The sequence below is a fragment of the Coregonus clupeaformis genome, chromosome 6 (genome assembly GCF_020615455.1).
Source record: "Coregonus clupeaformis isolate EN_2021a chromosome 6, ASM2061545v1, whole genome shotgun sequence".
In the NCBI taxonomy this organism is placed as follows: Eukaryota; Metazoa; Chordata; class Actinopteri; order Salmoniformes; family Salmonidae; genus Coregonus; species Coregonus clupeaformis.
Window position 1 is genome coordinate 20,194,776 of NC_059197.1, and position 27,203 is coordinate 20,221,978.

At 43.6% G+C, this 27,203-nt stretch overlaps 3 protein-coding genes across 3 annotated transcripts; 2 read left to right on the forward strand and 1 right to left on the reverse strand.

Annotated features, from left to right (window-relative positions):
- Positions 1–11,105: 11,105 nt before the first annotated feature.
- LOC121567713 (secretogranin-2) lies at positions 11,106–15,065 on the forward strand. The gene is made up of 2 exons (XM_041877943.2): positions 11,106–11,273; positions 12,633–15,065. Exon 2 carries the CDS (start codon positions 12,645–12,647, stop codon positions 14,658–14,660), a length of 2,016 nt encoding a protein of 671 aa, XP_041733877.1. The 5' UTR covers positions 11,106–11,273; positions 12,633–12,644; the 3' UTR covers positions 14,661–15,065.
- A 50-nt stretch (positions 15,066–15,115) lies between these two features.
- LOC121567714 (dehydrogenase/reductase SDR family member 12) lies at positions 15,116–26,693 on the forward strand. Its single transcript, XM_041877944.2, has 11 exons — positions 15,116–15,205; positions 20,084–20,282; positions 21,637–21,770; positions 21,942–22,024; positions 22,130–22,225; positions 22,677–22,758; positions 22,838–22,899; positions 23,045–23,149; positions 23,854–23,944; positions 24,210–24,347; positions 25,339–26,693. The coding sequence occupies exons 2-11, from the start codon at positions 20,212–20,214 to the stop codon at positions 25,452–25,454; spliced, it is 978 nt and encodes a 325-aa protein (XP_041733878.1). The 5' UTR covers positions 15,116–15,205; positions 20,084–20,211; the 3' UTR covers positions 25,455–26,693.
- Positions 15,479–19,591, reverse strand: LOC121567715 (AP-1 complex subunit sigma-3). The gene is made up of 5 exons (XM_041877945.2): positions 19,472–19,591; positions 18,676–18,854; positions 17,423–17,531; positions 16,239–16,376; positions 15,479–16,144 (listed from the first exon to the last, which is right to left on the reverse strand). The coding sequence occupies exons 1-5, from the start codon at positions 19,472–19,474 to the stop codon at positions 16,109–16,111; spliced, it is 465 nt and encodes a 154-aa protein (XP_041733879.2). The 5' UTR covers positions 19,475–19,591; the 3' UTR covers positions 15,479–16,108.
- Positions 26,694–27,203: the final 510 nt, after the last annotated feature.

A 27,203-nucleotide genomic window follows, 5' to 3' on the forward strand; every position in this document is an offset into this window, starting at 1 on the left:
CACCATTGGCCTCATGGTGAAATCCCTGAGCGGTTTCCTTCCTCTCCAGCAACTGAGTTAGGAAGGACGCCTGTATCTTTGTAGTGACTGGGTGTATTGATACACCATCCAAAGTGTAATGAATATCTTCACCATGCTCAAAGGGATATATTGGGATGGTATGGTATTGTGTGTAGGCCAGTGACAAAACATGTAATCAATTTTAAATTCAGGCAGTAACACAACAAAATGTGGAAAAATTCAAGGGTTGTGAATACTTTCTGAAGGCACTGTATGTAATTACAGGGCTCATCTGTAAAAGAGGTCTCAGCTTGACTCCCTGTCAAAATAAAGGTTAAATAAAAAAAACATGTCCTTCAGAGGCAGGAAAGCATATTGCATCATCTGTATCTATTTTTATGGTATTGCTATAAACTATAAATACTGTTGGTTGTTGGTCCTCTACACATCTCTCCCTATCCTCTACTGCACCTTCTCCTTCATTGACATATAAAGAAGAGTGTGTTTCTGATATTCTATACTGCTTTCTTTACTGTTCACAACAAAGTATATGTTTATGTTAGTAAAATAGATGTATTATGTTAGTGGAATGTGTCTGAGTGTATAAGGCAGATGATTATATCAGTGACGTTTATATCGATGTGTGTCTTTCTACATTGTGTTGTTGAATGTTGATAGTGATCAATTATGTTTTGTTGTTTTTTATTTGAGTTATGTGACTTCTCTGCATGTCTCCACTGCACTGAGACCCCTGTTGCCGAGGGTAACAATGTCACAATGTCTCACGGTGCTATAAGCAGTAAAAAGCCAGTTGAAAGCCACTTCATATCACCTGCTCCTGAGGGGGCCATTCACCAATTGAGCGACTTCCTTTGTCACCATGGATACCACCGCTCACAAAAGCCAAGTGGTATTCTCTGCAGGGGAAGTGACAAAGAGCAAATAGATGAGAGAAGAGATTCAATACCAACAGGTGTGACAGAGTGTACGTGTGAATGTGTGCATGTGTTGATGTGAGGTTGAGGTAAGTGGTGGACGGATGTAAGGTGATGTGTGTGTTGATGTGCATAGGTCAGTGTATGTGTGTGTGTGTGTGTGTGTGTGATTGCTTGCGTGCGCGTGCGCGTGTGCGTATGCGCACGCACACACACGCACGCACGCACACACACTGAACTCCTAGTCCTGTATAATTGCAGACATTTTTCTCCCTTGTAATCAAACGTTTTGTCTGATCCATTGTGTAGCTAGCTGCCTGCATGACAGGGAAATACAGCGTTGAATTTTGAATATACTTCTGTTAACCCAGTTCAGATAAGCCTGTTCTTTTGACACTTCCCAAATCAACCCCTGCCCAAAAGACAGAGAGCGAGAGAAAGAGAGAGAGATGTGTATACTATAGAGAGAGACAGAGAGAGAGAGATGTGTATACTATAGAGAGAGACAGAGAGAGAGAGAGATGTGTATACTATAGAGAGAGACAGAGAGAGAGAGAGATGTGTATACTATAGAGAGAGACAGAGAGAGAGAGATGTGTATACTATAGAGAGAGACAGAGAGAGAGAGATGTGTATACTATAGAGAGAGACAGAGAGAGAGAGAGAGATGTGTATACTATAGAGAGAGACAGCGAGAGAGAGATGTGTATACTATAGAGAGAGACAGAGAGAGAGAGAGATGTGTATACTATAGAGAGAGACAGAGAGAGAGAGAGATGTGTATACTATAGAGAGAGACAGAGAGAGAGAGAGATGTGTATACTATAGAGAGAGACAGAGAGAGAGAGAGATGTGTATACTATAGAGAGAGACAGAGAGAGAGAGAGATGTGTATACTATAGAGAGAGAGAGAGAGAGAGATGATGGGACAAATAAATAGGGGGCTAAGCATATTTCACCTCTCCTTTGCCCCGTCGCGTGTCTTATAGTCGTTGGGTGATAAAGAGAGACAGGGGAGGGGAAGTGGCCCTGGCTCCGGGCTGTGTGGATTCCTATGACCCAGGAAAGGGGCTAATTTGTCTGGCTGTCGCGGGCAGTTTGTCAGAGCCGCCAGGAAATGACATCCTGGTTGACAGAAGACAATTGCCTTGTTCCTCTATCCTAGGGAATGATAAAAGACATTACAGCAAGCCTTGAGCCTGTCAGGAAATACCTGTTTTAGAGAAAGCTCTATGGTGATACACGGTTCATCAGTTTCATAGTCTGCCTTCTATCTAAGCCCAAACCAGTTGATCAAAAAGATTAGTATTTTTCTGTCTGTTGTAATGGTTATAGTAGTTAAAGTCACAACAAATCAGACGCAGAATGTAGATGTAGCAGAGCAAGAGGACTCAATGACGAGGGAGATCAAGAGCTGCTTCCAATAACATTAAACCTACCAATCTTCACTAACCTAGCCGCCCACACAATAAACAGACAAACACTCACACACACACAAACACACTCACACACTCAGACACTCACACACCTCAGTCTGTTTCATCTGCCTGAGCAGTTTATTGATTGAGACTTCCCACCACACTAAGGCCCAGTTGTCCCAGGTGACTGTGTGTGTTTGCTGCTCTAACACTCCGATCTCAAAAGGAGAAAGTAGCTGTAGTCTGCCTATCAGTGTGTAGTCTACTGTCCACACACTGCTCTCTCAAGCTGAAAATCCTCACTGGCCCAACAGACAGGTCACAGATCAGTTAAAGAGCCCCCCCCCCCAGGAGACAGACCAAGAAGTCACACAGCCATAGGAGACAGACCAACACGTTAGTCATCCAGCCATAGGGTCAACAGGGAGACAGCATGATAGCAGTATCCTTCTATCATTCAACAATCCAGAAAATCCCATTGTAGGATTTTTAATGAATTTATTTGCAAATTATGGTGGAAAATAAGTATTTGGTCACCTACAAACAAGCAAGATTTCTGGCTCTCACAGACCTGTAACTTCTTCTTTAAGAGGCTCCTCTGTCCTCCACTCGTTACCTGTATTAATGGCACCTGTTTGAACTTATTATCAGTATAAAAGACACCTGTCCACAACCTCAAACAGTCACACTCCAAACTTCACAATGGCCAAGACCAAAGAGCTGTCAAAGGACACCAAAAACAAAATTGTAGACCTGCACCAGGCTGGGAAGACTGAATCTGCAATAGGTAAGCAGCTTGGTTTGAAGAAATCAACTGTGGGAGCAATTATTAGGAAATGGAAGACATACAAGACCACTGATAATCTCCCTCGATCTGGGGCTCCACGCAAGATCTCACCCCGTGGGGTCAAAATGATCACAAGAACGGTGAGCAAAAATCCCAGAACCACACGGGGGGACCTAGTGAATGACCTGCAGAGAGCTGGGACCAAAGTAACAAAGCCAACCATCAGTAACACACTACGCCGCCAGGGACTCAAATCCTGCAGTGCCAGACGTGTCCCCCTGCTTAAGCCAGTACATGTCCAGGCCCGTCTGAAGTGCATTTGGATGATCCAGAAGAGGATTGGGAGAATGTCATATGGTCAGATGAAACCAAAATATAACTTTTTGGTAAAAACTCAACTCGTCATGTTTGGAGGACAAAGAATGCTGAGTTGCATCCAAAGAACACCATACCTACTGTGAAGCATGGGGTTGGAAACATCATGCTTTGGGGCTGTTTTTCTGCAAAGGGACCAGGACGACTGATCCGTGTAAAGGAAAGAATGAATGGGGCCATGTATCGTGAGATTTTGAGTGAAACCCTCCTTCCATCAGCAAGGGCATTGAAGATGAAACGTGGCTGGGTCTTTCAGCATGACAATGATCCCAAACACACCGCCCGGGCAACGAAGGAGTGGCTTCGTAAGAAGCATTTCAAGGTCCTGGAGTGGCCTAGCCAGTCTCCAGATCTCAACCCCATAGAAAATCTTTGGAGGGAGTTGAAAGTCTGTGTTGCCCAGCGACAGCCCCAAAACATCACTGCTCTAGAGGAGATCTGCATGGAGGAATGGGCCAAAATACCAGCAACAGTGTGTGAAAACCTTGTGAAGACTTACAGAAAACGTTTGACCTGTGTCATTGCCAACAAAGGGTATATAACAAAGTATTGAGAAACTTTTGTTATTGACCAAATACTTATTTTCCACCATCATATGCCAATAAATTCATTAAAAATTCCTACAATGTGATTTTCTGGAATTTTTTTCTCATTTTGTCTGTCATAGTTGACGTGTACCTATGATGAAAATTACAGGCCTCTCTCATCTTTTTAAGTGGGAGAACTTGCACAATTGGTGGCTGACTAAATACTTTTTTTCCCCACTGTATGTGCTAGCTGGGTCAGTATAATAGTAGAAACCACATTTCATGGAAAATAATTACTTTAGGTTTCATGCTTATCTCGAAGCCTTGAGTCTTCTTGCTGTCATATCCGTCACTTATTTTTATAGAGCGATCGGGCATGATGATTCACACTCTCTAACTGACGCTGGTGTTTTGGGTACCATGGGTTAGGAGGGAGATAAAATCAGGTGGTTCTGTTTTTCTTATTTCTCACATATCACAAGAAGCGCAATCACACACGCACACACACAAAGACACACATACAGGCAAAGATGTCTGCACACACACACATACATTTTCTAGCTCTCTCATTCAAATCTGACCTATGAGTCATGCTGGCTGTACTTCCATACACCCTCCCTCTCCCTCCCCCCACCCTCTCCCCTCCCCCCTCCCTCTCCCCTCTCTCTCTCTCTCTCTCCTCCTCTCCCCCCCAGCCCATCTCTCTCCTCCCTCAAACTCTAATATCTCTCTTTGCTGTCTCTCTCCCTCTCTATCTCTCTTCCCTTCTCTCCCCCCCTCTCTCTTCTTCCATCCCTCTCTCTCTGGGATCTCACAGACAAACGCTTTACTAGAGCAGACAGCCGTGGCCTATGCAGCTTCCTGTCTCAATGGGCACTTAGCAACCGCTAGGTGCGCGGCATGTTGAACTGTCAATTAGGGAAATCGTACGTCACCGCTACAGGAAGCCAGGCACACTGGGACAAAAACAAAAAGTCCTAGTTCTCACAACATAACCTTTAACCTCCTCCTTATACACAAGAGGGTCAGTTAAATCAACATGTTAGAGGTCTGGAAATAGATCTTGGTGGCCAAATTGCTGTTAGTTGTGATGTCAATATTAAGTCTCTTTTGACACCTGTGGCATGAGAACGTTGGAGAAGGTTGGAATGGGATCAAAGAAACCAGTGGTGTTTGGGAGAAAAGAGACTTAATAATTAATTAGCATATAGTACCATGGTAGTTTCCTCCAGTGTCAGCTTGGTTTCAGTTCAGATGGGGATTGGAAGGAGGTTGAATTTCCTCTAAATTGATTATGGACTCAGTGGGCTGAAACGGGAGCCAAGTTGCTGAAGAGAAGTGTCTTTGCATGTGCTTCACTGAAATGAACACAGACACGCTCTACTGGGGTGAACAGCTTATCTCCCTCTTTGTCCTTTCTTCCTGTTTTCTCCTCCCTGTTGTGGGTATGTACAGTATTAAAGTGTAATGTGATGTTTCTTTTGGGAAATTCTGTGGGTCTCCTTCTCTGTGCCAATCACAAAGCATCTGCCAATCACCCCCCGACTCTTCCATTGGCTTGTTAGCTTCCTTAGGCAAAGGAGACAGGGTGAGGAACAAAAGGAATATATTGGAAGTAATGTGAAGGAAAGATGTGGCACCACTGTAGCGTGGTTGTGATGAAGTCCTGTTGTGGTCTGATGTGTTATGACAGCACTGGATGGAGAAGGAGCCCAGAATAGACACTACTGTAGTGTGTAAACATCATCTGTTAGAAGACTGAGCATTACCTACACTCTTAGAAAAAAGGGTTCTTTGGGGTTCTATATAGAACCTTTTGGTTCTTTGGATGAGATTAAAGAACCCTTTACTAAAAATGGGTGAGAGTTCTATCCCTACCCCAGAGTGTAATGGGGATTTTCGAAAACAACAGTAAACAAAAGCTAACACAGTCAAATTAAACTAGCATTCCCTTTCAATTTGTTTCAGTTGTTTTGCATTGACATTTACACTACAAGTTAAAAGTTTGGACACACCTACTCATTCAAGGGTTTATTTTTATTTTTACATTGTAGAATAATAGTGAAGACATCAAAACTAAGAAATAACACATATGGAATCATGTAGTAACCAAACAAAGTGTTAAACAATTCAAAATATATTTTATATTTGAGATTCTTCAAATAGCCACCCTTTGCCTTGATGACAGCTTTGCACACTCTTGGCATTCTCTCAACCAGCTTCACCTGGAATGCTTTTCCAACAGTCTTGAAGGAGTTCCCACATATGCTGAGCACTTGTTGGCTGCTTTTCCTTCACTCTACCGTCCAACTCATCCCAAACCATCTCAATTGGGTTGAGGTCAGGGGATTGTGGAGGCCAGGTCATCTGATGCAGCACTCCATCACTCTCCTACTTGGTAAAATAGCCCTTACATAACCTGGATGTCTGTTGGGTCATTGTCCTGTTGAAAAACAAATGATAGTCCCACTAAGCTCAAACCAGATGGGATGGCGTATCGCTGCAGAATGCTGTGGTAGCCATGCTGGTGAAGTGTGCCTTGAATTCTAAATAAATCACAGAAAGTGTCATCAGCAAAGCACCCCCACACCATAACACTTCCTCCTCCATGCTTTACGGTGGGAACTACACATGCGGACATCATCCGTTCATCCACACCGCGTCTCACAAAGAGACGGCGGTTTGAACCAAAAATCTCACATTTGGACTCCAGACCAAAGGACACATTTCCACCAGTCTAATGTCCATTGCTCATGTTTTTTGGCCCAAGCAGGTCTCTTCTTCTTATTGGTGTCCTTTAGTAGTGGTTTCTTTGCAGCAATTTGACCATTAAGGACTGATTCACACAGTCCCCTCTGAACAGTTGATGTTGAGATGTGTCTGTTACTTGAACTCTGTGAAGCATTTATTTGGGCTGCAATTTCTGAGGCTGGTAACTCTAATGAACTTATCCTCCGCAGCAGAGGTAACTCTGGGTCTTCCATTCCTGTGGCGGTCCTCATGAGAGCCAGTTTCATCATAGTGCCTGATGTTTTTTGCGACTGCACTTGAAGAAACTTTCAAAGTTCTTGAAATGTTCCGTATTGACTGACCTTCATGTCTTAAAGTAATGATGGACTGTCATTTCTCTTTGCTTATTTGAGCTGTTCTTGCCATAATATGGATTTGGTCTTTTACCAAATGGGGCTATCTTCTGTATTCCAAAAGGACTAATTCGAGGTAGAAAGGAGTTGGAGCACTCTACAAAAACAAAAGCAGAGACATCTAGATTGTTTAAAGAACATATTTTAATTGGTCAGGTTCCTCAGGGCTCTGTGCTGTACATCCCTCCTTGACCTCTCCATCGCTGAATCACCCTCGTCAATCCTCTCGTACACATTTTAAAAACGTCCAAACTAATGCACTTTTTTTCTATAATTTACTTCATAATTCTAGTTTGAAAATAAATCTCTTTTCATCTCTTTGCATCTCACATCCAACAACAGCAGAGGATGTTTGCATGTCTCTGATTTCTCTCTCATCTGTCTGTAAAAAAAGCTGTCTGACTCATCCTCTTGTAGAAATGAAAACATGTTGTTCCTTTTTTAGCGGGAGATGAAAACAGAAAAATAAAAAAAGGGTACATTTATGTAAGAGTAGTATGTCGAGGTACAACTACATCAACAAACGCCTCACAAATTACACATATATAAGGTTAGACATGTTACCCCTATACATATCTACCTCTATCGATCCAGGATCCATCTGGTACTGGAACTGACTGACCCTTCATATAGTATGCTTACTTCATTTCTCCTGTTCTTCTTATTTCTTATTTTTATTTATCTTGTGTTCTTGTTCTACCTTATGTTATTTTTAGTATTAAATTGTTATTGATTACTGCATTGTTGGGTTTAGAGCTTGCAAGAAAGGCATTTCACCGTACTTGTGCGCGTGACATTAAAACCTCCTTGATAATACTGACGCTTTTGTAATCTACCTGTAAATCCCCTCACAATTATAAGGCCTATGCCACATTGATGAGCGTGCATATGGCGTTCTGGAGGCTGGAGCATATTGAAAGAATGTAATAGTCTTCCCACACTCAAGTGCGTCACTCACACACACACACACACACACACACACACACACACACACACACACACACACACACACACACACACACACACACACACACACACACACACACACACACACACACACACACACACACAATATGTATATCTGAAGCAAATTGCCATTGCCATTGCCACAGATGTACAGAATTCAGTGACTCATGTTCATGCCCCCCACACAGACAGAGAAATATGCAAACACAGTGATATAACAACTTTTGATACAGGATTCATTCATGTTTGTAAACTCCTGAGCTGCATGTGGGAGAGAGGACAAGGAAACGCCATGTGTTATAGAGGTCACTGGTGAGTGACAGAGGGTCGGTGAGCCAAAATAGATTGGGGGCCACTTGTGATAATCTTAGAAGGAGTATGTGATGGAATGGCCTGGCTAGGGTGCCACACGATACCATGTATGGGGATACTATTGTAGGAGATGTGTGACACTCAATGATGGTTGGCAGATGATGGACAGAAGTAGCTCGGAGAGCATTATATAAACTGAGAGATTTTCTATGTAATTCATTCAGATGACAAGAGGCTACGTCTGTACCACCCGTCATTGAATCCAGTACTGCATTAAATAATGACTGAATCAACTCTCCATCTGTGTCCCATATTCTCTTATATCCTGAAGTACTCGATACCAGAGAAACTTGTCATAACACACATGCTGACAACTGCTGAGACAACCAGCCCATATCATACATACACACACAAAGAGGGACATGACCTACCTGTAAATTGAGCCATTGATGACAAAGCTCCTAGACCAATACAATTTATCCTTCTCGCCCTGTATCTCTCTGCCTCTCTCTCTCTGGTCTCTCTCCCCCTCTCGATCCACCCTGCCAGGACATTGACAGCTGGGGTTAACGAGCAGTATCATTGTCATGATGCAGTTTCCCTATGATATGACATCTTCAGTGATATGAATAATTGGTATGGCATTGGAATCAATTTGATCGATTAGATCAATTCAAATAGGATTAGTATAGATGTGTCAGATGTCTGTGTATTACTGATACTGAACAGAACAATAGCCTACTACAGATCAATGTCTGTATGATGCCAAACAAGCATTAAGAACAAATTGGCCAGAAATTCACTGATGTTATCTTATTGAAATCAGAAAGCATTTTTAGGCTACAGCCAGGGCCTAGGATGAAGCAGGTTGATTAGTATCTGAGGCACTTGGAGACAGCAGGTTATGTCTCTCTAATAGGCTGATACAATGTTATATCACATCAAACAGATGGTGGAACATATGCAAATACTACTTACAAAAGATATGACACCAATATGTGTATGTCTGTAGTTACACTTGAGACTGCTGCTAATTAAATGCCAGCAAGAAAGTTTCTATTTGACCCTAAAGGCCCGTGTTTTGGGTGGATGGGCTGTAGGAGGAGGGAGAGGGTGGAACTGGGTGGTAATTGGTTTCTGTTTACCCGGAGCACCGCCACAACCACAAGCAATTAGCCAAGCTGCTTGAGTCTTACGTCCTTTACTGCTTGGTGTGTGTGTGTGTGTGTGTGTGTGTGTGTGTGTGTGTGTGTGTGTGTGTGTATGTTTGCGCATGCTTGCGTGCATGCGGTAATTAGGGAATTACATGAAAAGTGGAGGCTTGTGCTGAATTTAAAATATGGTTGGTCTATCAGCCAAATACATCAACAGACGTATACAGACACACTGAGACACCACTCTAATCTAATTGTTAAAATGGCAAAACAGAAGCGATATCTGAAAGCGTATCTGGAATCAGGTAAACAAATCATACTACCGTACACATCTGAGTGCCGAATCCCAACTGAAATGTATGATTGAAAGTGACGGCGTCACCCTGATGTGTGCCAGACAGGACTTGACAGGCAACCAAAATATAAGACCACTGGCTGACGATTGCCCCGTCACAGGCACCTCCCGTAGCGCACGGTTTCTCTGCAGTCCTCATCACCCCGCCTCATTCTTTGGCCGATCTTGGGCGTGAGTGAGTCATCGATGGACTTTACTCTCTGTCGCGAGGGACGCCCGCGAGCGCCTTTTTGTTGACGCATAGGTATAAATCACAATTTACTGCGAACATCAGCAGTTATGGTAGGCTACCTGATTAGGAGGATACGGGAACAGGAAGTGATCTCTACCAATATGTTTTAAATCAATAGATGTTGCATTTCTCCTTGCCTGGCCCACATTATTATCCAAAATGCTGTGCAGCGTTTCTGTAATAGCCTACACAAATGTTTAATTTGCATACGAAATGCCTCATGTAGGCTTAAATCCATGGCACAAAGTATTATAATCTATAATTAGCCTATACTCTATCTGGAGAACCCGTAGGCATGGTTGTATAGGTCTATGACCATCTAAATAGACATTGTGCTGTGAGCTAATTAATCATGCCCTTAAAATGTCCAGATATTAGATATATTAGTCATGTGGTCCTCTGTACCTCAGCTGGTAGAGCACGACGCTTGTAACGCCAAGGTAGTGGGTTCGATCCCCGGGACCACCCATACACAAAAAATGTATGCACGCATGACTGTCAGTCGCTTTGAGACCCATGGGGCGGCGCACAATTGGCCCAGCGTCGTCCAGGGTAGGGGAGGGAATGGCCGGCAGGGATGTAGCTCAGTTGGTAGAGCATGGCGTTTGCAACGCCAGGGTTGTGGGTTCGATTCCCACGGGGGCCAGTATTTAAAAAAATAATGTATGCACTCACTAACTGTAAGTCGCTCTGGATAAGAGCGTCTGCTAAATGAATAAAATGTAAAATAAAAGCGTCTGCTAAATGGCATATTATATTATGCTATTGGTTAACAACCAACATAATTAGACATGATAACAAAACAGTGATAACATAAGCATTTCCAATTGAAAGTTGAGGTGAAGAGATTAGAAAATAATTGAACAAATGTGAACCAGTTCTAATCATGTTTGTTTGTTTCTTTGGATCTAGTATTGCGTATGTCGCAGTGACGCACAAGTCAGGTGGCGCCTCATATAATGGGAGGAGCTGTCCCCGGTGCTGAACACAGAGAATCCCTGCTCGCGCTCACACTGAGAAAGAGAAGCTAAATTCACTCACGACTATCACTTGAAACTATTTTGCAGAGGTAAGACTTTATATAGGGCCTACATCGAAATTATACTTGTTTTGAGAAAATGGAATTCAATGTCACTATTTTCAGTTATTTTAATATGTTTGTCCATTTTAAAATCCGTTTAGCTTTGCAACCAACCTGATGCATTGCAAACAGGTCTGCCGCAGTGAAGAGATGCAAAATCTGTTTTATATTAACTATTCAAGTTTATTATGCTTTTCGTTTTTAGTGATTTGCAAAAGTAAGTTGTAGTTTTTATTATGTAGGCTAAGCAGATAAGTAGCCTAATTTAAACAATTTGATTTCAAAACCAATTAATCCACTAGTTGGTTTATAATGTATCCAAATTAGGTGTATGATTATAAAGTTCCATTGCATTTTCTCAGTAAAAAGCTTGTGCAACACAATAGCGTTTTAGTCCGCTGGAGATGTTTTGGGTGTAGGTAGTTGTGTTTCGACAGCAGCCAGCATCAGCTGAAGGGTTACCTAGACAACTAGATTGTGACTCATTCCGGAAGGCAGCAATATGAAAACTAATGAGATTAACAGGCGAGCTGAATGCCCATGGTATTACTGCTCCGCAAACAATCATTTGGGCTTTCAACAGATGTGATTTTCATTCTCTGGATAAAAACTGCAGCTACTGGCAGAATTCTAGAGTGACAAAACCTCATTTCAGATAACTACCACTAGTAAGCTATAGCAATACAGCTGAAGCATCAAACGGGAATAAATGGCAGGTCTGAAAATGAAAGGTTTTAGAATTTCAATGAGGATCATGAGAGCTGATCATTCCAAAAGCCTTTAAACTGGCCTTATCATTAAAAAAGGTCCAATGCAGCCATTTTGATCTTAATATGAAATAATATCTGGGTAACAGTTAAGTATCTTACTGGGATTATATTAAATTAAAATGGTAAAAAGAAACAAAAATAGCTTCTTAGTAAAGAGCAATTTCTCAAGCATGAATTTTGCTAGGACTGTCTGGGAGTGAGAAGGGGAAAACTGAAAACTAGCTGTTATTGGTAGAGAGGTTTGGAACTCTTTCTTATTGGTCTATTAACTAATTTACCACCTGGTGATGTCACCAGGGTGGCCAAAACTCCATCCCACCAAAACAGGCTGATATTTCAGGCAGTCTTTTCAAACAGCTCTTACACCAAAAAGAGCATTATCATAGGATTATTCCAACCTCAGTGTGGAAATATATATATAAAAAACACAGGAAAATCACGATTTTGACTGCACAATCCTTTAACATATTCTTGTTTGAAAGAAATAAGTACATAACGGTCTGACCAGTGAAAAATCTTATCCTAAACATAAATAGGTCAGCTCTGACACTTCTCTCCCTGCTGTGTCTGTCTCCAGGCTGAAGACACCATGCCGTCACTCCCCAAGCTCTCCTCGGCAGGGATGGCCTTCCTCCTCTCCCTGCTCCCCCTCCTCCTGGGCTCTGGCAGTGTCCAGGGGGCCTCTCTCAGAGAACACAGACTGAGGGGCAGTGAGCTGGACCCCCAGCAAAGAGACGCCCCCTACCTCCCCACCAACGCAGACATGCTCAAGGCCCTGGAGTACATTGAGAGCCTCCGCCAGAGTACCGGGGCAGTGGTGTCAGCCCCCCAGGATCAGGCTCCCCTCACCCCAGACTACGACACCACCAACATAGACTTAGACTCAGAGAAACTCCGCTCAATGCTGAGGCTAGCCTCTCCTACCCAGACCAGTCAGAGTAAGATCGGCCAGGACCAAGATGATGAGGAGGATGAGGAAGGGGAGCGCAAAAAGGAGGACAAGACTCAGGAGTGGCTGCAGGCGGTGCTGAGTACCCTCCAGCAGACCGAGAAGGGCCCCAAGCCAGCCCCTGTGAGGCCCAGTGTAGCCCGCCAGGCTCTAGGCAAAGGGCGGAGACCGGCGAAGGAGGAGGAGAGCCAGGTGGGAGAGGGCGTGGCGTATCCATGGTCGCAGCAGCAGCATGCCAGCCGGTCTTACAGGAAGTACCCGCTGATGTTTGAAGATGAGGACGGTGAGGAAGAAGGCAGAGCCCCGGGCCCCGAGAGCCCCTTCAAACGCACCAATGAGAACATGGAGGGGAAGTACACACCCCAGAACCTGGCCAACCTGCAGTCTGTGTTTGAGGAACTGGGGAGGATAGCCAACGCCAAGGCTGGACACAAACGCCAGACTGAGGATGATGAGGATGATTATGATGAAGTGGAGGATGATGATGATGATGACATGTTCCGGGTGAGGAACCTGGCCTATGAGGATGTGATGGGGGGAGAGGACTGGACGCCCTTAGAGGAGCAGGTGGAGATGGAGGAAGAGGAGAGAGACAACAGGCAGGCGTTCAACAGAGGCTTGAAGGATGATGAAGAGGATGATGAAGAAGAGGGGATTGATGAGGTCAAGCGATCGAGCCAGCCGGGTCCGGGAGAACATGACCCAGATGACATCACCAAACTGGTCGACTACTACCTTCTGAAGGTGCTGGAGAAAACAGAGCAGGAGCGGAAGAGAGAGCTAGAAGAGGAGGAGGAGGAGAGGGAAGAGAGGAGGGCAGCTCAAACTCAGCACAGCGACAAGGTAGATCCACAGGCCATTTACCAGCTCATCCAAATCTCCCAGAAACTACAGATCCCACCAGAAGACCTGATGGACATGCTGAAGAGTGGGGAGATGACAAAACAGGCCAGGACACCACTGAGGACACAAGCACATTCTCAGACACCCAACGATCTGGCCAAGGTAGAGGACAAACTAACTCACATTTCCTCTAAGAAAAATAAGATCCCTCCAGAGACATTCTTCAACAGACGGCTGCCTGAGACCCAAACAAGCAACGTCCCGGAAGAAATAAACACAGAAGACATTCTAAAAATCCTCGGGCTGGGAAGCGTGGCAAATCAGAACGCACACGCGCTTAAGAAGCAGAAACAGCATACAAGCCCACCGTCCAGGTTTTACGCGCCAGCTGGAAGGCAGAGAGACTACATGTTCTCTGAGCCAAATGTCCCAGAGAAAGGAAAGGACGACTACGACAACACTGTCGATGAAGACGAGCTATCAACGTATCTGGCTGCCCAGATGTTGGTGCAGTATCCGCAGGTAGCAAACAAGGCAGACCAAAAAAAGCGTGCCTCGCAGCCTCGCTCACAAGATGATCAGCTTGTGCTGGGAAAGTTTGAGCAGGCGATACAGGACTACTTTGACCAAATGGACTCAGACAGAAGCCCGCCTCAGAAAAGACAGTCAGAACCCGAGGAGGATACAGGCGATGCTTCACAAACGCAGGGCTTGGATGACGACACGCTGCTGAAAATTCTAGGCTATCTGAACCCAGAGACCGAAGAGGGCGAAGATAAGGACCTTTATGCCAAAACTGTCAAAGGAATGTAGATGGTGGGGATGCAGATACATATTATATAATTGTTTTGAAGGGGGGGAAATCATAATAAAGTATTTTGAAAAATAAATACATGCAATGGAGTTTAGTCTATTCAGTAGATTTATTAAAGCTCATGCTTTAATAGCCAATTTATACATGAACTTGATCTGATGTAGCTACAAGGGAGTGCCTATTCGTGGTTGTAACTGGGTGTGTTGCATAATATTCAATGTTTTTGATAGGCTAGTTAAAACAACACACCACTTTATACTAGCCGTACATTTCAGCGCACATACAGCCGAATCAGTGTTTGATTCTTTACATCCACTTGTGTTCTTCCTCGTAAATTATATTTCGTACATGTGTTCGGTAATGTGTGACGTATGAGGTTAATAAAGCATTGACTTTATTTTTTCCTTACTGTGTAGTGTTTACTCATTTGGAGCGCAAAGATGGTGAACAAGCTGCAGAATATCACATTCAAAACACCATCTACCTCGATGTGTCAGCAACAACGATATGTAGCCTCGATCAATCAAACATCTTAGTTTGACAGGTAAGCTATTAGTATATTGTAATCAATTTGGGCAATTTGAAGCTACAATAATGAGCAAACGTGAAGTTGGGCATTTCAGCCACATGGAATGACATTCTATTTCTATGATTTTAGCACCATGGACAGCTCCGGTCGCAACGAACTAAGACAACACATTTCTTAGCCTGGGGTAAGCAGGGTAGTCCTTGTCAATTCCAGCTATAAAACCAAGAGATATATTCTAATAAAGTAGCGATAATCCATTTACAAAAGTTGGAAACAACATACCCTAACTAACATTTAAAAAACTATTTATTCAGACTTTAACGGTACTGTGAGTAGGCACCACTTTCCAAAACATCCACCTTTAGCTTCAGTCTTAGAACCCTCTGGCTATAGCTTGACTACTGAGAAATATTACACTAAGGCACTATGCTTGTGTAGGCAATGGCTACGTTAGCCAACATAGAATTACAATAATAAATGTGACTTTCAAAATGGTAAGAAGTTGTGGTTACAATCCTTTGGATCAACTCACAACTGAATTAAAACATTTGAAAATGCAGCAGCAATATTCTAAAATAACATTGATTTGCTTGAAAATCACATAAGGCAAAGTAGGCTACAATTATTTTAAAACGTATGATCCTATCAAATATAATGTAATTAGCAAATAATTTAAACTAAAAACACATTTGAAAAGATCTCAAAGTTAAAAAAGTAAAACTGTTTTAAAACAAACTCCTAAATTATAAAAACTCCTAATGCATCTTTTAGAAGGTGCTTATATAAAACAACAGACTATGTATGCTGTCTGAATGGAAGAGTGTACTACAGTTTAATCGTTTAAATGTTTTGGCACTTATGGCGATTGAGGAAAGGATTCTTCAGTCTCAAGATTCGACTCACGTCCCTGTTATAGGTTCAGTAGGTCGGCTTACTCATATACTCCTCCATTGTCTGTTGAGAGAACAGAAAAAACATATTTAAATATTTAGGCAAGTGTGTCACACTTAAGTGACTGTGTGTGTGTGCATGTGTATGTGTGTGTCACCTCCTGTAGTGTCTCTGCCTCCTCTATAGCAGTGCCCACAGCTGTCTTAGAGGTCTCCAGGATCTCTCCTCCCATCAGGAACTCATCCAGGATGAAGTAGGCCTTCTCAAAGTTAAAGATGATGTCCAGCTCACACACCTGCAGCGCGCATGCACATGTCCATAGTTAAATTCCATCGTTGGACCAAAGAATGAGGCAGGGTTGCAGGGGACTGCAGAAAGAGACCGTGCGCTACGGGAGGTGCCTGTGACGGGGCTGTCGTCAGCCAGTGGTCTTATATTTTGGTTGCCTGTCGAGTCCTGTCTGGCGCACATCAGGGTGACGCCGTCACTTTCATTCATACATTTTCCGTTGGGAGTCAGCACTCCGATAGATGAGTATGGTAGCATGATTTGTTTACTATGGATCCTGATTCATGATACACTTTCAGATCGCTTCTGTTTTGTCATTGTAACAATAGATTAGAGTGGAGTCTCAGTGTGTCTGTTGATGTATTTTACTGATAGACCAAACACATCATTTTACTTTCAGCACAAGCCTCCACTTTTCATGTAATTCCCTAATAACCACACGCACGCACAGACACAGGACTTTTTGGGGACCATTAATTGAGTCCCATTCAAAATCCTATTTTCCTTAACCCCCAACCTAACACTAGCCCTAACCTTAACCCCTAATCCTAACTCTAACCCCTAAACCTAAAATAGCCTTTTTACAATTGAGGACCGGCAAAATGTCCACACTTCTCTGAATTTTAGTTGGTTTACTATTCTTGAGGGGACTAAAACGTGCACACACACGATGAAGTAGGCCTTGTCAAAGTTAAAGATGATATCCAACCCACACACCTGTAGCAGAGCAGACAGGGCGACACAGAGCAGACAGGGCGACACAGAGCAGACAGGGCGACACAGAGCAGACAGGGCGACACAGAGCAGACAGGGCGACACAGAGCAGACAGGGCGACACAGAGCAGACAGGGCGACACAACAGCACATCGCTGAGGAAATAGACACCATTAAGATTATACAATGTTGAAAATATTGTAAAAGCACATAGACCTTAACATTTAGTTTCTATTCACCAATTTAACCTATACTTTCCCTGTGTTCTATTTCAACTTTCCCCCAGAGACCTTCACCTGCCAATGAATAGCACTTACATTGCCTGTACATTATGCTTACATTGCCAAAGTATTTGTCCAGCAGCTCGACATATCGATGCAGCACCTCCAGGGTCAACAGTTCATTGTCCTGGTCCTCCAGACCACAGCAGAAGTAGAGGCTGGCATACCTTCAAGGGAGCAAGGGGTCAGAGGTCAAGGAACAGGGTTACGGTTGTTATGTTTATATGCAAATCACTTTACCATAGAGGTTAATGCTTAAGGTTAAGCCATATAGTGACTGTAAGGGTAGAACAATCTGCTCGTCTGTTATGTGTTTAACATGTACGCAGTGTACAAAACATTAGAAACACCTGCTCTTTCCATGACAGACTGACCAGGTGAATCCAGGTGAAAGCTTTGATCCTTTATTGATTGTCACTTGTTAAATCCACTTCAAATCAGTGTAGATGAAGGGAAGGAGACAGGTTAAAGGACTTTTAAGCCTTGAGACAATTGAGACATGGATTGTGTATGTGTGCCATTCAGAGGGTGAAAGTGCCTTTGAATGAGGTATGGTAGTAGGTGCCAGGCGCACTGGTTTGAGTGTGTCAAGAACAGCAGCGCTGCTAGGTTTTTCACGCTCAACAGTTTCCCGTGTGCATCAAGAATGGTTCACCACCCAAAGGACATCCAGCCAACTTGACAACTGTGGGAAACATTGGAGTCAACATGGGCCAGCATCCCTGTGGAACGCTTGACACCTTGTAGAGTCCATGCTTTGACAAATTGAGGCTGTTCTGAGGGAAAAAGGGGGTGAAACTCAATATTAGGAAGGTGTTCCTAATGTTTTGTACACTCAGTGTATATTTAACTTTAACTTGGGCGTGTGCACGCGTATGTTTTTTTTGTGTGTGTTTGCATGTGTGTGTAAGAAGGATTGGTGAGGAGGATGGGTTTATGAGGTTAAACATTAACCACTAATAACATGGCCAAGGATGGTTCTAGTCTACCCCCTCCCTCCCTCCCTCCCCCCTCCCTCCCTCCCTCCCCCATCCCTCACCTCCCTCCCTCCACACCCCTACAGTACACAGGCACCATAGTCTGTTTCAGCCCAGAGACAATAGTGAGAGGGAGAGAAACACAGACAGCAATAGGGGTCAACAGAGAAACAGACAAAAGAAGAAAAGACAGAAGTCAAACATAGGAAAACAAATAATCTGCCAAATAAAGCAAATCAGAGACAGAGAGAAGGGGTATAAGAGAAAGCGATCGAAGGTAAACCACAGACAGATCCAGCTCAGACTCAAACAGAGATTCTTCTTCCTCAGTCACCTCTTGTAAACAATCTTGAGGTCCCTCCAGTGGAGGAAGTTACAGGAGCGGGGAGGGCGAGCCAACACCATCAGAGTCATTTCCCTGATCACCTTCTTTTTCTCTCTCTCCGTCACCGGAGTGAACCACTTCTGCAGTCGCAGCTTCCCCTGCCGGCTGAACAGCAGCAGGAAGCGCATCTGTGGGGAGAGGGGGCAGGAAGTTGACCCGCATGGGACCCAAATCATAGAAATAGAATGGGTATTATTGCAGGCAACAGATTGAAGCAGAACAGTTCCTCTTGTTCATTAGGTTCTCTCTGGTGTCACTCAGGTCAAACCATGTTGTTAACGCCTAGTTAATCAGTAACTGCATTAATACATATTCACATACACAGAAATACACTGATACATACTTACACATTACTTTCAAGATGTTCTAATATAAAAACAAGACATTGTGCAACAACCCATTGATAAAGAGCTTCTTAAGCAAGACAGAAGGCACAACTGTTCAAGTGGGAGAGGTGGTTTCAGTGGTGCCAGCTAGCAACGCTTCTTTAGGCTACTGTAGCCTCCGGGCAAACAGGTGGAGACGACAAGACTCAAGTGCAAGGACAAGCCAAAGGAACTGAGTGTGCTGTAGCGTAGCCTGTGTGCAAGTGCTAGCTTTAATAGTCGTTATGCGCAGACTGACCGCCATAGACCACATAGTTACTCACCTTTTGGACAGGTGCATGTTCCACAGAGAGAATTTACTTGCCCTGTAAAATATGTCCAAACTTGAACATGACACCAAAAGCCGACATTTTACTCACCATCGTGAAGCTGCAATATGAGGCTAAGGCCGACACTTGAGCGAAAATATGTTATCTAAACTCTTGCGTAAAACCGATTCATATGGACGGGCATCGTCAACCTTCCCACAATGCTGTGGGTTAAATTGCGAAACCACACCTCTAGACTGTGTCGCGCCCAGTTATTTGCTTTGCTTTGTCGAGATTGGTTCACACCTGTCACAGGAGCTTCCTGGGCAAGGTGCATTGTAGTGTCCTGTACACTCTGGTTTATGATCAAATGTAGATACCATCCTGTTTGTCAAACCAAATTATGTGGGTCTAATCTTTCATTTCCAGACATATTGCGTGTTCTTTTGGCTTTTTTTTTTTTTGTAGACTACATGCCTAAAATAGCCTAATTTCCCCCAGAAGTATTATCAATAATTCCCTGATAAAATGTTCTTATGTTACTGAAATATGCGGTTGTTGAAATTGAAATTACAAATACTGTGCATGCAACTCCTGAATTTGCCATGTAAGCCTATTGAAGATTCAGTAGGAAATATATTTTATTTCATTAATTCAAGCCTATAGACATCAAGGAAAGTGTCGAGCTGACACCAGTTGACACTGAATTTGATTGTGCTTCAGTTGTTGTTCCCTACTCGCCGCTGGGTGGCCGAAGGTGTCATCCAATGTCAATTCAAACACGTGGGTTTGGCCCAAGTTAAAACCGGAGGAGAGCGTGCAATAACGGGACGGCGGGACGAGAGGATTCCATGGGTAATACAACGATGTCTCTTTACCGCAACTCCGCTTGGTTTCTGAAAGGAATGACTGAATTCACCAGGTAAGATTTGCTCCGCTATGGTGTTTTTGTCATCATCATAGCATTGATGCTTTTATATTTACTCTGGAGGACTGTAGGCAATTGATCAGTGGTCCCCCACCTGTTGGGTCCATACGCACAGATGTGTTATGGTTGATTCGGTTATTTAATGGAATCAAATCCCACTAAATCAATCAAATGTATAAAACTGAATGATTCAAAAGACATCTTTCCTATTTCCAGAACAATGTGTATATTCTCTCTCTCGCTCGCTCTCTCTCTCTCTCTCTCTCTCTCTCTCTCTCTCTCTCTCTCTCTCTCTCTCTCTCTCTCTCTCTCTCTCTCTCTCTCTCTCTCTCTCTCTCTCTCTTTCTATGGGTGTTCATCCTTTGGCATGATAGTATTCAATTCATCACAGTGAACATCACAGTGGTTCAGATAGATTCTAGATTTTTCCACCCTCATTGATTAAGAATCAAGATAGGCAAAACTGATCCAAGATCTGCAAAATAGTGCCTGGGCCTTTACTGCTGTGTGATGTCAAAACCACTAAATGGACAAAACTGTTGAAGAACCGTTTACTTTTTGCCATCATATTACTAAATAAATTGGGTCATCAATGCTAATTAGAAAGCTTACAATCTTATTTGGAAATCCACAAGCTCAAGGCAAGGCCATCATGTGGAACTGTTGATAAATGGCTTACCAATAGCATCAGACCACACACTGCCCTTCCTCATTCTAAACAACAATCCAATCCAACTGAAGAGATGCCTTTGTCATTTGTTCAGCACTTCCTTTGTTCAATGTTGTGTTTTCTTGCAGAGACCAACCAGTCTCTCTGACCCTGGACTCCACTAGTGTTTACGCTGCGTGACACCACCAAACAGAGCATGCATTTAGCCCAAAACAATCCCTAAGCACGGCGCCGCCTCGCTCCTTTAATCCCCCCATTGGGAACAATGGCAGCCATTGAACCCCTTGACGCCGCCCACAGGCCGCTGTCGCTGTCCACAGCGGTGGCCTCAGAACCACCTCCTCTCTCCTTCTCACATTACCTAAGAGATGATGTGACAGTCTTTCTCTTTGTTAGACCTTTGTCTTTCTGACTGAATATCTAAACTCTTTGGAATTTGTTTCATTTTAGATGCGGTCTCCCTGCTCGGAACCTATCTGACCCCAGGACATCTATGTGCACTGGCACTGACCTACTTTCTTCTAATCTGTTTTCAATCAATCATTCAATCAATTATTTCAAGTCGAAAGGGGTGTATTGTTACTGAGCTCCTCAGTCACCCTCTACCACCCTGTGGAGTGGAGCAGTGGATGAATATCCTCCACCTGACTGCTGTCTGTCTACCCGTGTGTGTTGCAGGAGTGCGTTCCTCTCTGCAGCCAAGCGCTTTGTGGAAAAGGACCTGGAGGTGTCCATGGCAGGCAGGGTCTTCATGATCACTGGGGCCAACAGTGGCATAGGGAGAGCTACAGCCATGGCCATCGCCAAGAGAGGTATGGTGTGTGTCTGTAGAGTAGAGAGAGAGAGAGTGTGTGTGTGTGTAAGTGTGAGTCAGTGCGTGCATGTGTGTCTTTGGAGGAAGAGAATCATCACGTTTCACCGCACTGAATACACCCCTGGTTCAGCCACTCTTGCTCTACTGTTATCCCCCATCCCCTCTACAGGTGGTACGGTCCATATGGTGTGCAGGGACAAGGACAAAGCAGAGGAGGCCAGGGCTGACATTGTCAAGGAGTCAGGAAATAAAGTGAGTGAGTTTGGGCCTCTCTCTCACCCTCAAAATGTTTGTGTGGGGGACTTTTTACACTGTTTGGATATTATAAACCAGAGTGTAATAATCATGTAATTTCAGGAAATATACGTCCACATTCTGGACCTGTCGGAGACACGGAAGGTTTGGGAGTTTGCAGAGGCCTTCAAGAGGAAGTACAAAGCCTTGAACGTACTGGTGAGTGCTGAACATATGTTTGAATCAAAGTGATAACCCTGTAACATATATTTTTCTCCCTCTAGTCATCACCCTGCCTTTCATCATCCTCTCTCTCTCCCCCCATATCTCTCTCTCTCTCTCCATATCTCTCTCTCTCTCTCTCTCTCTCTCTCTCCATATCTCTCTCTCTCTCTCCCCATATCTCTCTCTCTCTCTCCATATCTCTCTCTCTCTCTCTCTCGCCATATCTCTCTCTCTCTCTCTCTCCATAGCTCTCTCTCTCTCTCTCTCCATATCTCTCTCTCTCTCTCTCTCTCTCCATATCTCTCTCTCTCTCTCTCTCTCCCCATATCTCTCTCTCTCTTTCATCCTTCCCATAATGTAGGGGTTCTTCCCATGTTTGATGTATTATTACATGCGTACAGTATTTATAATGTAGGATTATTGATTGACTGATTGATGTGAACAGATAAATAATGCAGGCTGCATCATGAGTGAGAGGGATGTGAACGCAGAGGGGCTGGAGAAGAGCTTTGCCAGTAACGTCATGGGTGAGTCAATGAGAGAGGTGAATGTGAATACTTCAGTCTCAAAACCCCTTGAAAGACACACATCTCTCTCTTTCTCTAGGTGTGTATATCCTGACCAAGGGCCTGATTCCCTTACTGGAGAAGAGTGCAGAGCCCAGAGTGGTGAGTTTGAAACCCACAACCCACTGGCACCACCACCTGGGGTTATTCTCTTAGATGTAATTTTACTAAATTACAAAAAAATGTACTTTAGTGTGTGTCCCGTTTATGATTCTTTCATGTTTCCTGTCTCCCTCCTCCTCCTCAGATCACAGTTTCATCTGGAGGGATGCTGGTCCAGAAGCTGAGGACAGGGAACCTGCAGACAGAAATAGGTCGCTATGACGGGACCATGGTCTACGCACAGCACAAGGTGAGGGGAGCAGTGGCACACACATCACATTTTGTTTTGGGTCAGACATCAAATCAAATTTTATTTGTCACATGCGCCGAATACAAATGCTTACTTACAAGCCCTTAACCAACAATGCAGTTAAGAAAACAAGAGTTAAGAAAATATTGACTAAATAAACAAAAGTTTAAAAAAAGTTACACAATAGAATAACAATAACGAGGTTTTATACAGGGGGTACTGGTACCGAGTCAATGTGCGGGGGTACAGGTTAGTCGAGGTAATTAAGGTCATATGTACATGTAGGTAGGAGTAGTGACTATGCATAGATAATAAACAGCGAGTAGCAGCAGTGTAAAAAATTAATAAAAAATACAATGGGTAGCTATTTGATTAATTGTTCAGCAGTCTTATGGCTTGGGGGTAGAAGCTGTGCAGTAGCAGAGAGAACAGTCTATGACTAAGGTGGCTGGAGTCTTTGACAATTTTTTGGACCTTCCTCTGACACCGCCTGGTATAGAGGTCCTGGATGGCAGGAGGAAGCTTGGCCCCAGTGAACCATACAGGGTTGGAGACAATTCCATTAAATGCATGATGTGGTGGTCTCTTGCTGGTCTGTGCTTGTGTCACATGGTCTAGGGCAGATTTTATTTGGTCAGAAATGTTGTGTTTGAGATTTGTGTTTGAACTGGTCCCAGCTGCTGGTGTGTGTGTGTGTGTTTCAGAGGCAACAGGTGGTGATGACAGAGCAGTGGGCCAAGACCCATAGCAACGTTCACTTCTCAGTGATGCACCCTGGCTGGGTGGACACGCCGGGTACTGTATCAATACACCACAGCTACATAATCACCAGCAACAAACAGCTTTGGTTCTGAGTATGACAACATTGTAAACACATATCCACATTTGGAGATTGACATTTACTATTGAGATTTACTATTTCAGTACATAAATCCGATGCTGTTTTAATACAAATCTAATAGTCTAAATACAGTTTTAAACATAATACACTCTGATAAACAATTTATTATTAAAAGAAGATAACTTTGTTACTGACCCGTCTCTCTCTGTGGTGTTGTAGCGGTGGCCAACGCCATGCCTGACTTCCACCAGTCTATGGAGGGCAGTCTGCGGACCCCGGAGCAGGGGGCTGACACCGCGGTGTGGTTGGCCATCTCAGAGGCCGCCGCCACCAAGCCCAGCGGAAGCTTCTTCCAGGGTAGGCAGTAAGAAACGTGGAACACACTTACCACAAGTTATCTATTAAATTAAGTATCACAAACAAAAGTGAAGCATTGTCTGAAGAATGGGATTGCCCCCATTTGTTTACCAATTACAGGGAGCGATTTAATACATGTTTTATGGTAAAGTATCTGAGGTCATGACCAGAAGAGAGAGAGAAAGATACAGTAAGACAGCAAAATGAGGTCTAGTGTGGAGTGTCATGGGTTAACGGTCATATCCACACACACTCCCTCTCCTCACAACCCATTCTCAATCTGTGCTTCTGGAGAAAACAAGAGCTCTTTAAAACAGCTAGGCTTCTCGGTACAGTGGACCTCAGTCAGAATTGGAGAAGAGAGAGACCAAAGGAGAGGGAAAGAGGAGAGAGAGAAGAATAGCGAGACAGAGAGGGAAAGAGAGGAGAGATGATATTTCAAGCATATGGGAGGGGTTTAGAGAGAGGGGAAGACGAGAGAGAGAAAGAAGATGAGTGCTGTCTGAATGCAGTGTTTGTCTGTGTGGGTTGGACTGAGGGCATGAGAGGATGGGAGAGGTTGGAGATAGCAGGCGGGCGGGGGTGGGTTGGGCTGGGTTTCTGGCGTTGGTCCACTGCAGCTGGAGCTCTCGGTACTAGATACTGCCAGAGAGTACAGTGGAACCCCCCTCTGACACACACCCTCTCCCTCCAATGCGGCGACCTCAGTAACCTTCCCCAGCACAGCGGGATTGAAAAGAAACACTTCAATAGTCACTAACACAGACACCCCCTCATCTCTGGGCCTGCGTTTACACAATGCATGTCAGGGGATCTGGGGTCAACAGCTAGGCCTACGTTTTGATTTGGCTTAACTGTATTTTCTAGCTAACTTCATTGAAATGGCTATAGGATGGATCAATCACAATGTGAATAGTAAATGCTTATATTTTATCCAACCAGGTTGTAAAACAGATTGTATTGTATGTGTGTGTGTGTGTGTCTGTGTCAGATCGGAGGATGGTGTCGGCCCACCTGCCCCTGGCCTGGACCCACAGTTCCCAGTTGGAGCAGCAGAAGTTCATGAGTGTGATGGAGGATCTGGCCAAGACCTTCCAGCCCCACTGAGACCACTACCACACAAGTACCATACCAGTACTATAGTACACACTGGAACCAGTGCCGTATACTGGGAACCAGTTCAGCATAGCTAACAACAGTTTACACATACCTGTAAGGGGGAGATGGGGGGTCCTACTAGATTTGATTTGCACTACTTTAACAGTTGAGATATTTATCGAACTAGAGCACTTTTTAAATATACAACCTCTACATGGCTTAAAACACTTAATATTCTAGGCTAAAAACTCCTGCACTGAGGGCTAAAACAGAACAGTGTTTGATGGTGATGATGCTGATTTGGGGTTCCCTGAAAAGGGTTCTTTACCTTGTTGCCTTTGAGCTGCTGATAGGGAAAGCACTTTTCCGTTCTTTAAACATTTAACCCAACAAACACAATACATTGTTTTTCTACCACTTCACGCAGTGACTCAATGGAAGCTGTCAGTCAGATGGGAATCTGATGTGACCAAAGTCACCTCCTTATCCATCCACCAATCACATCACAGCATGTTGCTATGGGCCCAGCCTAACAACACATGGTTGGTTGGTTTGCTCTGCTTTGAAGATGTTCAAACTATATTACCCAAGTGCTTCTTGAGTATTACAACCTTATGAAGTTGTCTGTTGATCCATGAAAAGTCTACAAAGCTTGTGTACATAACGGATGAAATGTATTGGTGTGCATTAACAAAATGACAACATGAGGAGGATGGCAAACACCAGAGGGATATACTACAAAGCAGGATCAGAGTTGGCCAACTAACTTTGATTAACAACCAGAAACAACTATTGAAACCTAAACGTAGATATGTGTTTTTGGTTGTAAAGCCAATTAGACCATGCCCATTTCATGCTTATCTTTCCCCAAAAAAAGTGATTTCAGAATATGTTGGCAAGTTAGCTGGCTAAAATCATTGATCTTGCGTTGTAGTATACCCCTCTGGGTGGTTATGCTGAGCCCAGGCATGAAGAGACCTCTCACTATCAGCAGGTAGATGGGCCTTTTACCTATTCAGACCAGAGGTACATGAGGGAACCACCGCATTACCTGACATGTACAATACAGCCAAGGTATATTTATGCAACAATGTTGTTGTTTAAGGGGCACTTAAACAGTTTGAGGAAGTAATAAGCTATATATATATATATATATGCTTATTGATGAGGCAATACTAAACTGTGGCAGTCATGTATTTTGTGATTTCATCCTTGAATAAATAAAAAAATACACCGATGTAAAACCCAGCTGATGTAAAGTATTTTCTGAGTGTTACTATATTGCAGATGGGGGAGGCATCCAACACAAGAGTTATAGACTTAATAACAGGTCTGAATGTATATCTTTATTAAGCTTTTATTTATTTCCTCCCTGTGACAGAACAGAGTGCCACAGGGAGGCTAAAGTCAGTACTGTCAACATTATCAACAAGAGTTTCTCTTTAAAAATACAATTATCAGAGATATACAACAAGATTATTTTACAAGCAGTATGACATTATCAAATTACAAACAACATCATAGAGGTTAACATAGTAGAGAATCTATTCTGCAGAATTCAGAGGCGTCTGGTGGGAGGAGCTATAGAAGGAAGGGTTCAATGTAATGGCTGGAATGGCATAAATGGAACGGTATCAAACACATCAAACCTATGGAAACCACGTTTGACTTCGTTCCATCCATCCCATGAACCTGTCCTCCTATAGCTCCTCCCACTAGCCTCTGCTAGACATGGCTCCAGTTTGAGATCTTACTATT